This window comes from Mustela putorius, unplaced genomic scaffold (assembly GCF_011764305.1).
Source record: "Mustela putorius furo isolate JIRA1106 unplaced genomic scaffold, ASM1176430v1.1 tig00000997_pilon_pilon_pilon, whole genome shotgun sequence".
NCBI lineage: Eukaryota > Metazoa > Chordata > Mammalia > Carnivora > Mustelidae > Mustela > Mustela putorius.
The window spans coordinates 1347028-1362607 of NW_025421527.1; the positions used below are offsets into that span (position 1 = coordinate 1347028).

A 15580-nucleotide genomic window follows, 5' to 3' on the forward strand; every position below is an offset into this window, starting at 1 on the left:
CTCCCCTTTTGGCATCTAAGCCCTCCAGAACAGTGAGTGAGTTGCAGCCCCCAGCATATAGTACCTTGTCTGTTTGCTTTTCCATCATTTCTTCCCCACAACATCCTGCCCCTATCCCCTTCCAGTCCTGCCCCACTCTGACCGTCCACCTCCTCCCCACATCAGGCTGGTGAGGGCTGCAGTAGAAAGTTCCACACCACAGATCAACTCCTGATTCAGAGCCTCCAATCTCAGCCAGGCCCTGGGTGTTCTGGGAATCCTTGTATCTGGCCCTCAGCATCTCCCATTCCCCAGAGAGAGGATTCTAGACCTTCGCCGTCTTGTTGAGGACCAGTTCTATGGTCACTGGCTCCGTCAACCCACACCCTCCTTCTGCAAGAAAGAACATGCCATTGAGGGGTTCCAGCCAACTGCCAACTATTCCTCAATGTCAGAGACACTAGTGAGGGGTTCCCCAATGTCAACCACCTTGTTTACTCCCATAAGGAAACCCATTCACCTCTTGCTTGGCTTGTCCTTTCCTGTGTGCTCTGGACATCACCACTTCATCCACGGGGCCAGCCAGGACCTGCTTCTCCCTAATGACATCTCTGACCTTTCTTTAAACCTCTCTTTTTCTGCTGGATTTCCACTCCTAGTTCATTTCCTTTGCATTTTATTTTATTTTTTTAAAGATTTTATTTATTTATTTAAGAGAGAGACCCACACAGCAAGAGAGGAACACGAACAGTGGGAGTGGGAGAGGGAGAAGAAGGCTTCCTGTTGAGCAGGAGCCTGATGTGGGGCTCTATCTGAGGACCCTGGGATCATGACCTGAAGCGAAGGCAGATGCTTAATGACTCAGCCACCCAGGTGTCCCTTCCTTTGCATTTTAAAAACTATATTGCAATGCCACCCAGTTTTGTCTTCTTGTCTTTTGTCCTCTGTCTTCCTTTCCTCTGTAACTCCTTCACTACTCACACTTCATTACTTCACTTTTAACACTTCCACCATCAACTGTGGGGGGTTTTCACAAGCAGTTCTCTGTAACACTAGCTAGGTGACCTATAATTCAACTCGATTCTGACACTGTTTGCCCAGAGATAGCGTCAGATCCCACAAGTTCAGGGCTCAGTCCCACAAAACTGTGGCTTCCTGCTTCAGATGCCAGTCTGGTTTTCAAGCCCTGGTTGTGCTTCTGACCAACTGGTTATAGATCGAACGACCTACAACCAAGATAGAATGGTTTGATTAATATGCTGGAGCAGCTCACAGAACTCAGGGAAACACCTATGTTTACCAACTTTTAAAGGGATACTATAAAGGGTACAGATGAAGAGATAACAGGGCAAGGTCTGGGGGAGGGGTCCCAAGTGCAGGAGCTTCTGTCCCCATGGAGTTGGGGTGTGTCATCCTCCCAGTGGGATGTGTTTAACTACTTAGAAGTCCCCTAAAACCTGTGCTATTGGTATTTTATGGAGGCTTCCTCATATAGGCATGATTGATTGTTACCTCTGTCCCCAGCCCCTGTCTCCTCTCTGGAGAATAGGGAGTGGGGCTAGTTTGGATGACTACCAACTCTTCCCCACATTATGTTGTCACAAATGACATCTTTATGCATTGTGTGTCTATTAACATAGATTTATAATTGTTGTTTTAAGCACTTATTTTTTTTCGCGTTGTAAAAAACAATCACAAACCAAAAATGCAATAATACTGGCTGTAATAATTACCTATGTAATTCCCTTTAGCACTGTTCTCTATGTCTTCACGTGGCTTTGAGTAACTGCCTGGTGTCTTATCTCTCTAGGCATGCCTAAAGATCTGTTAGGAATAACTCCCAATGTTTCTTTGTCTGGGAATGCTGTCATTGGTCCTTCATTTTTTTGCAAGATAATTTTGTTGGAGATAGAATTCTTTTTTTTTTTAAGCACTTTTTTTTAAAAAAAAGATTTTATTTATTTCTTTGGCAGAGACAGAGGCAGAGAGGCAGGCAGAGAGAGGAGGAAGCAGGCTTCCTGCTGAGCAGAGAGCCCCATGCAGGGCTCGATCCCAGGACCGTGAGATCATGACCTCAGCTGAAGGCAGAGGCTTTAACCCACTGAGCCACTCAGGCGCCCCTGGAGATAGAATTTTTAGTTGAGAGTCTTAACAAGCTTTCAGAACTTTACATGTGTCATCTCACTGCTTTCCACTCTCATAGTTTCCGAAGAGAAACTAATTATTAGTCTTACTGGGGAGACCTTGTGCATGACAAATAGCTTCTCTCTTGTTTTCAAGATTCTCTGTCTTTGGCTTTTGACATTTTAGAATGTATCTTGGTATGAATCTCTTGTGTTTAACTTAGTTGGAGTTCATTGAGTTCATATACACATTCTTGGATGTGTATATTTGTGTCTTTTATTGAATTTGGGAAGTTCTGGGCCATTATTTCTTTCTGCCCCTTTGTCTCTTTACTGTCTTTTTGGGACTCCCATTATGCTCATGTGGGTATATTTGCTGGCATCCTTCATGTCTCTTAGGCTCGATTTATTTTTCTTCATTCTTTTCTCTGTCTGTTCCTCGACTTGAATCATTTCAGTTGACCTAGTTGTGCTGTTGAAGCTCTCCAGTGAAACTTTCATTTCAGTTATTATACTTTTAAGCTCCAGAATTTCTATTTGATTCCCTCTTATAATTTCTATTTATTAGTATTTTCTTTATTGAAACATCAGTCATCTGGATTCCTTTAATTCTTTGTCTATAGTTTCTTTTGCCTCTTTGAGCATATTTCAGACAGTTGAATAAAGTTTTTGACTAGGGGTGCCACGGTGGCTCAGACCTTGTTATCAGTTCAGGTCTTGATCTCAGGATCATGAGTTCAAGCCTCACGTTGGCTCCATACTGGGCATGGAGCCTACTTCAAAAAAAAATTGCTTTTTTTCTATTAAGTCCAATATTTATGATTCTTCATGGTTACTTTCTTTTTCTCCCTTGTAAACAGGCCACACTTTCTTGTTTATGTGTTTTGCTATTTTGTTTGCTATTCTTTTGCTTAGGATTTTTGCACCCCTGTTTCTGAGTGAAAGAGCCTTTGATTTTCTTCTCTTGTGATATACTTGCAGATTTTGGTGTCAAACTAATAAATATGCTAACCTCATAAAACAAGTTTGGAAGCATTAGCTACTTCTATCTCTGAAAGCATTTGGGTAAGATTGGAGTTAAATCTTTTTAAATATTTTGTAGAGTTAATCAGTGATGCTAACTAGGTCTGGAGTTTACTTTGTGAGAAAGTTTTTCAGTATAGATTCAATTTACTTCATAGAAATTTTCTATTTAATCTCAATTTTAAAATTTACTGATGGAAATCAGTTTATAACTCTTGAGATCTTAATATCTGTAGGATCTGTGGTGATATCTTTAAAAAATCCCGATATTGCTTATTTGTATCTTTTCACATTTCTTTTGATCAATCGACCTATGCATTTACCATACTTTGATTTTTTATGAAATAAAAAAATGGCTTGTTGATCCTCTGTTGTATAATTCTTTTTTCCTTCTTTCCTTCCTTCCTTCTTTTTAAAAGATTTTATTTATTTATTTAATACAGAGAGAGAGAGAGAGTGTGCACAAGCAGGGAGAACAGCAGGCCTAGGGAGAGGGAGAAGCAGACTCCCCACTGATCAGGGAGCCTGACTTGGGGCTTAATCCTAGGACCCTAGGATCATGACCTGAGCTGAAGGAAGACGCATAACCAAATGAGCCACCCAGGCATCCTGTATAATTATTTTCCATCTCCCTTTTCTCTGTGTCCTTTCTGTCTGTCTCTCTGACTCTTTTTTAAAAAGATTTTATTTATTTATTTGAGAGAGAGGAAGACAGAGAGAGAGAGAGAGAGCGAGTGTGCACACGGGTGGGGTGGTAGTGGAAGAGGGAGAGGGAGCAACAGACTCTGGGCTGAGCATGAAGCCCAGTGCCGGGCTCAATTCCAGGACCCTGAGATCATGTTCTGAGCTGAAGTCAGATGTTTAACTGACTGAGCCACCCAGGTGACCCTGGCACAATGTCATTTATGCTGCATTGTATTCAAAAGGCCAGCCCAGTTACTGGAGATAGGAAAGTGAGCCTTATCTCTTTGATGATGGGTGGAGCTACAAAGTCACTTTGCAAGGGGCATGGTCATTTTTGCATTCTATCACACTGATTTTCTGCTGGAGTTCTCAAACTTTAAATTTTAATTCCTTGAAACATTAAACATAACGACAGAGTTATCTAAATGCTCCTTGAGCCTAATTCTATTGGTTATTTTTTCTTTTAAGTTTTGGACATGTTTCCTCTCCTTATTCTTGTTAGTTTTTTATTTCATTTTGGACATTTGCATGCAAATCTGTAAATTTTAGAAATAATTTAATGCTCATGTTGATGTTATTTTCCTCCAGGAATAATTTATATTTTTATCCTTTTAAGATTTTACTTATTTATTTGACAGAGAGAAAGCACAAGCAGGAGGAAGGACAGAGGGAGAGGGAGAAGCAGACTCTTCACAGAATAGGTAGCCCGACTTGGGGACCCTGGGATGATGACCTGAGCACAAGGCAGATGCTTAATCAATTGAGCCACCCAGGTGCCCCTAAAGATTTTATTTACTTATTAGAGAGAGGGAGAGAGAGAGGGTTGGAGGGGAAGGGACAGAGGAAGAGGGAGAGAGAGAATCCTCAAGTAGACTTTATGCTGAGCCCAGAGCCTGATGCAGGGCTCCATCTCAGAACCCTCAGATCATGACCTGAGCCAAAATCAACAGTTGGAAGCTTAACCAACTAAGCCACCCAGGTGACCCAGTATACCCACTTCTTCTTAACATGAGATCCCTGAACTCTGTGTTCTTTTAGTTCTTTGAGTTTATTGCAAGCCTTCTGGGAACAGGAGTCAAAAATTCTAGCTTCGCCTCTCCGAGTTTTCTCCTTCCAGATCTTGGCCCTGTTATATTCCACTGCTTTATTAGCTCCCTGATGCCGTTAGCAATATGCTTTTATACTTTGCCCATTTTTTCCCTAGTTATTCTCAGTGGGAGGGTTGGTTAGCATGTCTTAATGTGGTCTTCATGATCAGAATTAGATTTTTTTAGATGATTATTTATCTCAACTGTTAAGAATAAAACAGTTATGCTGTGGAATAAAAGTATGTTCTGCTTTCAGATCACAGATTCTTTGGAGTCAGGAACCATGTCTGATACACAAAGGGGCCCCAACTCTTCAGGGCCCGGGTCACACTGTGGATTGTAACCAGTGGGGATTGATCTCAGGTTCTCTGTGCAATGCGTCATTGTGCCTCTTGCATTTGTAGGACCATGGGAGACAAATGCAGAGCCGGTTTCTGGTTTGGCAATGGACAGAGCCAGTTCAATCATGGAAATATGAATGGGAACCCTGTGCGTGTGTGTGTGTGTGTGTTTAAAGATTTTATTTATTTATTTGATAGAGAGACATCCAAGTAGGCAGAGAGGCAGGCAGAGAGAGAGAGAGGGAGGCAGACTCCCTTCCGAGCAGAGAGCCCGATGTGGAGCTCGATCCTGAGATCATGACCTGAGCGGAAGGCAGAGGCTTAATCTCTACACCCAACGTGGGGCTCAAACTTACAAACCCGAGATCGAGAGTCTGCTCTCTTGACTGAGCCAGCCCAGAGCCCGGAACCCTATGTATTTTATTCTTAGGAGTGTCAAGAGCAAAGAAATATAATCTATCAACCGAGTAACTTCTTCCTTTCTTTCTTTTTTCAAGTTTCTTTAATTATTTACTCTGAGGAAATGCCAGGGTGAAGATGTGGTTGGGAGTGAACGTGTTTATAACGCAAGTGGATATCTAAAAATCCCCCTCTCCATTGCTCTCCTCCCAATGTCCTCCATTTTAACAGATCTGTTCACATAACAATCCTTGTATCCTATTCTCTCCTCCAAATACTTTCTGACCCTCCCCGGTGGACCTTTTCATTTCCAGCATTTTCTATGTGACCACACAGCTTCCCTGCCAAAAATGGCCACTGCAACTTCCATTTTTCTTTCCTGACTGCGCTGGTCTTTCCTCCGGGAGGCAAAAGATAGCAGCTCTATGTCACAGCCTCATTTTAATTAGCACACATCTTGATCTCTAGAGAGGACAACCGCGGGCATATATCAAGGCCGTGTCGTTTTATTTTTCTCTAATTATTCTTAAGGGAGCAATTGCTGTGGAGACTTTCTGGTGACTACAAAATTGGCAAACCTTAATGAGAAATGACCCCAGTTTGGTGTGTTAAGTGTTACAAGAGAGGATTATGAATCGAGCTCTATAGGAAGACAGGGGAGGGAGCTATGAGTTCAGTTTGGAGGGTTCATCTTACTGGGTTTGGCCGTTCAGAATTTCCTGCAGTCACTGGTGGTTGCTTTAGCTCTATGGGGAGGGAGTCACGTCAGATACAGTGTTTATAACATTATGGTTAAAAACGCCTCCTCTACAGCCTCTAAATTGACTGGATTTCAAGCTCATCTTTTTTGCTGTGTAACTTGGGCTAATTACTTTTCGGTAATTTCTGCTCAGTTTTTTTCCCACCTGTAAAATAGGGATAAAACTCTTACAAGGTCATTGTTAAAACACATAGTTAAGGGGCGCCTGGGGGGCTCAGTCATTAAGCGTCTGCTTTTCAGCTCAGGTCATGATCCCAGCGTCCTGGGATTGAGCCCCGCATCAGCCTCTCTGCTCACCAGGAAACCTGCTTCTCCCTCTCCCACTCCTCCTGCTTGTGTTCCCTCTCTCGCTGTGTCTTTCTCTGTGAAGTAAATAAATAAAATTTAAAAACAAGAACAAAACCAAGAAAACCACATAGTTAAATGTGGTTAAAAAAATTTTTTTTAAGATTTTATTTACTTATTTGACAGACAGAGATCACAAGTAGGCAGAGAGGCAGGCAGAGAGAGAGGAGGAAGCAGGCTCCCTGCTGAGCAGAGAGCCCGATGCGGGACTCGATCCCAGGACCCTGAGATCATAACCTGAGCTGAAAGCAGAGGCTTAACCCACTGAGCCACCCAGGTGCCCTGGTTAAAATATTTTTATATAACTTTATATAAAAGTGTTTTATAAACTATATGTAAAGTATTTTATAAATTTTACATGAAGTGTTTAAAACCTGCTGCCCCACAGAAAGAAGTCGGGGGTTTTAACTATTTTTCCTGGTTGGTGGGCTCCTTCAGAGGAGGGGCCCGGAGCCCGGGGAGCGGGGAGGCAGGAAAGGGAAGTACACTTCCAGGTTCTCTCAGGCTCTGGTCTCCTCACACATGCCCCCTTCCTCTTGGCTCAAGGGGAGTCATATCCAACTGCCTGCTATGCTCAGGGTGGCGCCCTTCCTGCGGCCTCCAGCCTGGGTTCTCTTTTCTGGAATCCCTAGATTCTGCTGAACCTGTGGTTGGACTCTCGGGAATGCAACTCTCCCTACAACCCCCCACAACACAGACAAAGCACATAAACTCTGTGAAATGGAAGATACAGAGGAACTCAACTTCAAAGACTTCCGTGATACTGACTTGGAAGAGTAAGATTGAAACGTGGACTGACGATTTAAAAGAGATCTTCGATTTTAGGGAAGAGAGTTTAACTCTTCTCATCAAAGCAGCTCAGCCGAGGGACAGTGGCCTGTACCTCCTGGAGGTAACTGATGACAGTGGGAAAGTCAAACATCACCGGTTCCGGGTTTCTGTATTTGGTGAGTCCCTAGGACTGCTCGGCCTGCCCCTCTGACCCCCTGCAAGGTTTTTATTTCCAGTGCCTTTCTGATCAGAATCTCTGCTTCCAGATCCTGTAGGGACCCTTGAAGCAGTGGGGAAGACAAAGGTCCTGAATGGAGGGAAATGCCAGGTGTCGCTGTCCTGCTCAGTCTCCGGAGGTGGCCACGTGAGCTATGTTTGGTATAGAGGGAAGGAGCTGATCGAGATCCCAAACAATCTCAGCAAACTGGAGGAGCAGATTGATGTCAACAGCTTGGAAAACTACACCTGCAACGTCAGCAACCCGGTCAGCTGGGTAAACCACACCTTCTCCCAGAGCTGTGACAACAAGCGTGAGTGGAGCACTTTGCACTAATAGGGGCTGAAAATGGTGGACCCCATAATCAGACTCATGCCAGAGATGCTTGGGTATAAGGCCCCTTGGTTGCCTCCTCAAGTGCCTTGCAGCCCCTCCCTGGGGTGGTCCTGGTCTCTGGGCACAGAGTTCCCATAAGCCAGGTGTAGCTTAGTCTGAGAAGATAGTTATCCCCACCAAGAATCCTAGGAGATGTGAGTTTTCCTTGTAAGGAAAGCTTAGTTGTTTGGTGGGTCTCGGCCCTGCTCTGGCTGCTGGTCATCACTTCCTTCCTCTGACAGACTGATGGAGACATGTTTCCTCCTCCCAGGGAAGGGTAACTTCCCTGAGCCACGTAGTTCCCCAGGAGGTGACAATGGGGTACAGCAGTGCCCTGGGCCATGGGAAAGTCAGTTTGATCACAGGGTTCCTGGGAGAGTTCTTGGTTTATTGCCTGTGGTCATCCTAAGACTTATCTTGGGTTAAGTTTGCACCAATTTTTATCAGATAAATAAAGAATTAAAGTGTCATCAGCAAAGGCATTACAGGGAAAAACCTACTTGCTGTCCCTGTCCTTAAGAAACTTACAGCCCAATACAGGCAACAAAACTAGGCATTCCTAGGGGAAAAAAAAAAAAAAAGCAACCAATAAGCTGAAGCAATTTGGAGTGACAAGAACCCTGGCTTTTGGGTCATGTCAGCTAGGGTTTCATTATTCACTAGCTCTGTGATCTCGGGAAGATTCCTTACCCTCTCTGAGCTTCAGTTTTTCTCTTGGGTAAAGTGGGGATGATAAGACGAATTTCCCAGGATTGCTGGTAAGAGTAGGTGAGGTTATGCTTGTGAAGAGCCTCACCAGCGAGCACCTGGGACGCAGAACTCCTTCCCCTTCTTCCCTTGTCGACGGACGGGCTCCCTCGCCATGCTACGCCTATGACACAGATGTGCAATGTGGAAGTTCACACGAGGAAGGGGAGTGGCAGGAAGGGGAAGGGAGGGCTGCCGGACACAGAGTGGGGCGCAGCGTGTTTTGTTGAGTTAGCAAAAGAATGAATATATGTCTCATGTGCTGTGCCCACTGCTTTACATATATTAGATCATACGATCTACCCCCTTATGCAAATAACATCATCTCCTTTTATAAGTGAGAAGATGGAGGCTCAGAGAGGTTGAGGAAGTTGCCCAAGGGCACAGAGCCAGGCCTGTCAGACACTGGTATCCATGCCCTTAGCATCAGTCAGGGGAAGTCACCCAACTGTGGGGAGACAGGGTTGATGGTGCAATCAGTGGGGTGTGAGGGGGGAGTGCAGGTCTGAAACCAGTCCTCTGGCCAACAGGTGGGAAGGGGGAGAGAGAGACTGAAAGTTCAGGCCTCATGCTTTCCGTGTCCTAGAACACACCTCTGTGGACTACTTGGTGTTCATCGTGATTTCTCTAATCATCCTGCTCCTGGTCACCCTCATCTGCTTCTGTGTGTGGAGGAGGAAGAGGAAGCAGTCCCGTAAGTGCTGGTCCCCAGGAGGTGCTGTTGCCTGACCTGGTGTCCCCAGTGGCACGTGCCTGGGAGCACAGCACCTGCTTTTCCTCTGGAGCGTTGGGACATGTGTGTGCAGGTTTGGGGGAGGGAAAGCTACTGGGCCCTTTTTCCCAGGTCATACCTACTGAGGGACCTCGGGGATGTTTGCAGGGGGCTGGTTTGTTGGGGGGCTGCCCAGCCTGACGGACTCCTCTGTTGCCTGATTGTTGCTCCTGTGGGCATCCTGGGGAGGGCACTAGTCTGCCTCCTTTCTAGAATCTTTCTCAAGGTCTTGGCCATCTGGGATGGAGGTGGGACTGTGAGAAGCAGAAGCCGGGACAGGATGCCCTCTGGAGGTCTCTGCAGCTCTGTCTTTGCTGCTTTTCTTCCACAGATATCATCCCAGGGGAACCTCTGACAGTTTATGAAGATGTCAACAACTTGCAAAACAGGTGTAATCAAGTACGGTACACGAGGGGCTGGGGGTCTGTCTCCATTAGCCTGGAAGATGCTTTTGGGAGGATGGTCATTAGGAGAAGGGAGACAAAGGGTGCCACATAAGTGTCTTCTCAAAGTGGTCCTCAGCCCTCCCTTCTGTCTTCCCATCACCCTCCTGGCTCTGGCTGTGGAGGACAAGCAGAAAACAAGGGAGAACCTGCTGAGAAGGATGGAGCCCAACAAATCCACGGAAGAGGGCAGAATGCTGCTCTTGCCTCCCGGGGTGATGGCCGCCTGGTGTTGTCGTTTCTGCCTAGTCTCCCCGGCTGCGCCAAGACCCAAGAAGAATCCAGCTTCCTTGCATTTTGTGTCTGGCCACAAATTCTCATGCCCATGCATGTCCAAGTTTACTTTTGTGGGTCCCTCTATTGTTGCCCTGGGTGTGATGGAAGCCAGCCTGACCAGCCAATGCATAACAATGTTGGAGCTAGCTCAGTGGTCTGCGTCCACAACATTTTGGGAAGAGGCCTGAGTCTGGCTGAGATGCCCGAGCGAGAAACCAGTTTAGCACAAAACTGAGGAGACAAAGTGGCTTCCTCCGAGAATCCACGAAGAACCTCTCCAAGCCAGCCTCCGCAGGGAGTGGCCAGTTCTGCCGGCCTGCAGGGTGGAGTCGGGGAGGGCACTGTAGGGCGCAGCTCCACTGCCTGCCCTTAAGCAGGGCAGGAAGTGGTGACAGGCCTAGGGGAAGGCAGGGCCTCCCTGGCCAGCCGGGAGGGTGGGAGGGATGGAAGGGCCTTCTTCCCGCCCCATTCCCTGGCTCCACCTGAGGCGGAGAGACGGAAAGTCAGCGTGCTGGGATCTCCCGCTTTATCCCACGTGTGAGGCCTTGTGGAACAGGCAAGCCTCTTCCCTCAGGTCTGGGCCCCGTGGGAATCAGGAATCGGGACAGCTTCCCCGGCCCGTTTCCTTTGCCCCTTCACGGACACGAAGGAGACTCTGTCTCTCCCATCACGACCAGCCACTGACGAATGCCCGAGAACAAATTTGCCTACCGACAGCTAGAAGCCCAGAGGCTTGCGACACATTGCCTTTCCTCCCACAAAATGAGGATGACTTCAGGTCATCTTCTAGGTCATCAGCATTTAGGTAAATTCCGGGGAAGAGTGGAAAAGAGCTAATCAGAGGATAAGAAATTTCTTGGGCCCTGGTGAGTGCTGTGAAGTGTGTCAACCTGGCGATTCACAGACCGATACCCCTCGGGCTAATAATACATTATATGTTTATAAAAAAATAAAAAAAAATTATTTAAAAAAAGAAGAAAAAAGAAAAAGAAAAAGGAAAAGAAATCTCTTGGGGATTTAGGCCTCTGCCTCTGACTCGGGAGCTCCTCCCTCTGTGGCCCCATCCTTTGCTGGCTTCTCCCTGTGGGTTTCGGGGTTTGGTCTGAAGGCCTAAATCTCAAGTTCCTGTGCTTTTACTCTGGGGCCCTGTTCTGACCTTTCTGGAGACACCCCACTCTCGTTTCTTGCCAGATGCCCATGACTGTCGAGCTCCCAGGACAGCGGGCGATTTCCTGCTGCTCTGAGCTCCTTCCTCTTGCTGGTCCCCTCTGGCTCCCTGTTCGAGCCCAACCTGGCAATAGGCGCTCAGGGGTAAAACACCTCCAACCCTGACTCCTGTGGGCAGGAGGGGAACAGGAAAGGCTTGGTCTCCCTGCCTTCGGCCTCGGTCCAAGGCTTCACTCAGCTCTGCAGCTGCCCAGGGGCTGACTTCAGGCCTAGGGCAAACTCTGCACCAAGGCTGGATCTAGAGAAGGGGCTTTAAAACAGTGAAGGCCTCTGAGGTAGGCGCAGGCCCTGAGGTGAGGCTCAGATCACAGCCTTGCTCAGGGCTTGATGGTTACGTGGCAAATCTGGCTGAGAAGTCAGCAAAGACGAGTTTCTAAGTTACCGAGGTAAAGCCCGTGATCGGAGCCCCCGCGGACAGGGTCACCCTGTGCAATGCCTTCACACCTGGGGGGATCCTTGCATGGGACAGTAACTACTGCAGTGAGTTGCTCTCTCTACTGTCGCTCCCTATCCTGGGGTGACTGATGACCACCTCCTTCACTAGCTTCCGGGCGCCCTCTTGTTTGCTCTGTGTCTTCTCATCCAGCCCCCATCTGGAGAGACACAGCCATCCGACCCCGCACCCCTTTACTCTTTCTTGTGCAGACGCAGAGGCAGAATCCCCCCGGGGAAGGAAGCACCATCTACTCCATGATCCAGTCCCAGGTACGCGATGGCTTCTCGAATCCATTCCAGGCCTGTCTATGGGGCTTCCTAAGGCCTTCCAGAAGCTCACACTCCTGAATGACAGAAAAGAGCTTGGTGCTCCTAGGGTCTAAAGGACGGCGTGGCCTCAGCTGCATTAAGATGTTGGAAAAGATCTCTGTGGTTCTGGAGTGTCTTGGCAGAACTGAACAGAGCTTGGGAGTCTGGTGTAACTCTTCATTGCCCGTCCATGCCCGGTGGCAGGCGTGGCCCAGACAGCCCGTAGGGGGAGGAAGCTTGTCAGGGGACTTGGCTTCTGTTTTCTCTTCCCCGCTACTTCCAATACTTGGGGACCCTGTAGTGTGTTTGTTTTGTTTTGTTTTCATTTCTGCTCCTTATTATACTTGTTTTCAGGGAAGAATGTGTCTGTGTTGTCCTCTTTTATCTTATTATGCCTTAACAATAACAATTTTTAAAAATTTATTTATTTGCTAGGGATACAGAGAGGGGAAGGAAGCACAAGCAGGGGAGAGAGGCAGAGGGAGAGAGAGAAGCAGGCTTCCTGCTGGGCAGGGAGCCTGCCATGGGGCTCTACCCCAGGACCCTGGGATCATGGCCTGCACTGAAGGCAGATGTTTAACTGACTAAGCCACCCAGGCACCCAACAATAACATTTATTATGTACTTACTATGTCTCTTTTCTTCATGAATCTCACAAAACAGCCTCATGAACTGGGTCTAATCCAACCTCCATTTTGCAGATGAGGAGGCAGACACAGGTTAACTAGTGTGTTCTAGGCCACAGAACTGAGCTAAAGGGCTTCTGAGCCTCCCATTCCCCCTGCCCTCTCCCTGCCTCCAACATTCTGGGGTTATAGAAATTCACCATAAACTGGAGAAGCATTCTCTAATTTTGACAGCTAAAATGACATTTTCGATAACCCAGGCTGGGGCATCTCTCTCAGGGGAAACTCTGCCTCTTGGTGGTTAGTGATGAAAAATTTCTAATAAATATGACATTTATTTTTTATTTTTTAAATAATTAATTAAGTCCTGAAGCAGTAACCTCTTCGGTTTGGTGGCTAAGCTGCCGGGCAGAGAAAATCCCTGGGGGATAGTGATAGGCTTCAGAGAAAGATCAAGAGAAGGAGAAAGTGGAGACAGAGGGAAGTTGGGGGGTACCCCCTCCTGCTCCCCATAAGGTCATGTGACTCACTGACAGTGGGTCAAAGTCCAAGAGCATTAAAGAGAGATGTAAGAGTGACGGACACCTGCTAGTTTTCTGGCTTTAGTCGCGTTGGATTCCCACAAGAGGAATCTCAGTAAGTGCAAGGGAGAGCTCGTCTCCGACTGAGATGTTGAGCGAGAAGGAGCCTCTTCCTCTGGGGCTCCTTAGAAAGAGGATGGCTACCTTTCTCTGAGGACACCTGGTTCAGGTGCAGAGAAGGAAGGCATGTTGCCAACGGGAGGCATTGATGTGTTGAGGAAAGACATCCGGTGAGTCTGGGGTTTAAATCCTGCTTCTACTGTGAATATACTGTCTGACTTGGGCCATTTACCTTTTTGGAGCCGTATCTGTAGAAGGGGCTGATGATGATCATTCCTCTCATGTAGGTGTAGCGTAAGCGTTAGGGGAGAACACTTATACAGAGTAAGTGCCATCGGGTTGTCTGACCTCCTGGGTCCAGGGTTCTTTTCACTAGTGCTTAGAGAGTCTGTCTGGGCAGGGTTGGGGGGAGGGGTGGAAGAGATGACCTCCCTCCCTAGGATTCTGCTGGATCTATGCTTCTGAAAGGCTTTTATTTCTCTTCTTCTTAGTCCTCGGCTCCCACATCACAAGAAGCAAATACGTTGTATGCGCTGGTACAGCCTTCCCGGAAGGTGAGTCTCCTCCTCCAGTGCTTGGGAGGCAGGTGTAGATCTGCACGCGCACGGGAGCTTGCCGAGTATGGGTGCACTGCCCTGTGAGCTATCTTCCCTTGTGTGGATCTGAGCAGATTGGTTTAAATGGCTGGATTTAAATGTTAATGGGTCAACTAGAAATGCTTTTCCGATTCTGTTTGGAGAAAAAGAACAGCTCTGAGACTAAGAGAACAGTGGATTAAAGGAGTCTCTAGGAGTTTCTATGGGACAAGGACAATCAGACAGAAAGGTGGTACTTTGTCCAGAGAGACCACGCCATCCTTAGTAGGCCAGCTGAGGCTACGGAGGGATACTAGAGGGGTTTCAGATGTGGGGGAAGATAGCCCAGAGCCAGAGGAGTAGCCCAGACCTAGAGAGACACAGTGTTGACTTGCAGGAAACCGGATAAGGTTCTAGCCAGTCATCTGCTGGTTGGTGAGCTGAGGCAACCCATCACAGCCCCCTCAAATCCTGAGGGGCTCCAAGCTGAGCTCACAGCTCTTTGGTGAACCTGGTGCCCATGGTGATCTTTAACCTTGAGTGGGAGGGGAGTTGGAAGAATGGTATTTCCAAGGCTGGGGTCACAGCAGGACAACATGGGGTCACAGCAGGACAACATATACCTAACATGGTAGTACAGGAAGTTGGGAATATGCTGCACTGTAGGAGCCTTGAGTACCTCGGGTGGGGGTCAAATGGGGGGAGAGGCTTAAAACAGATTTTCAGACTTTTTATTCACCCGCCTTCTAATATGTCATTCAATCCCTCCAGATCCCACCATGAGAGATAGTTACATTTCAGTTCTATGCTGCAGGGCATGGTCCTGGGGATGGTCACAGGCACCACGGTCATGTACTTGCTGCTGTTAAGGAGACTCTACCTAGGACTGCGAGTGCCTCTGAATTCCAGTGTTTCTAGGGATTCACCACGGTCAGGGATGTGTGTGCTAGAAATGCTTACACTAGGGGTGTGTGTGAGTGTGTGTGTGTGTGTGTGTGATGTGTATGATGTGTTGATGAGATGCATGGTCTGAGGACACATGAGTATGTGTATGTGTGCGTGCGCTGGGCATGTGTGTGAGTGTGGATCTGAGAGGTATGTGGGTGCGGGATACCAACTTCTGACTTGGGTTCAGTAAGTGTGTATTGTGCCTTCTCTGGAAACCATAAACCCCATTACTTACTCTTGGGGTAGGAGATTCTATTCATCCCTGGCTGTGGGTTCAGGGATTTTTTTTGAGGCGGCCCTGAGTCTCTTTGGGGACCTCTCTCATTAGAGAGGAGTGGGACGTTTCCTGACTCGAAGTTAAGCACTCTTTACCCTCTGAATTTCCAGTCTGAATCCAAGAAGAAGAACCAGAGCTCTTCCTTCAGTTATACCATCTATGAAGAGGTGAGATCCTAGAGCTCCTTCTGAATGGGTTC

At 47.3% G+C, this 15580-nt stretch overlaps 1 protein-coding gene across 2 annotated transcripts in view; it reads left to right on the forward strand.

The window, feature by feature from the left end:
• The window catches only part of CD244 (CD244 molecule), a 28814-nt gene that overhangs the window by 10897 nt on the left and 2337 nt on the right, over nt 1–15580 (forward strand). For both annotated transcript variants that reach the window (XM_004775883.3, XM_004775884.3), the window contains 7 exons: nt 7375–7689; nt 7780–8043; nt 9439–9546; nt 9956–10023; nt 12216–12275; nt 14073–14135; nt 15492–15548. In XM_004775883.3, the coding sequence (XP_004775940.1) occupies nt 7375–7689; nt 7780–8043; nt 9439–9546; nt 9956–10023; nt 12216–12275; nt 14073–14135; nt 15492–15548 (935 nt within the window). The remainder of the gene's footprint in view (nt 1–7374; nt 7690–7779; nt 8044–9438; nt 9547–9955; nt 10024–12215; nt 12276–14072; nt 14136–15491; nt 15549–15580) is intronic.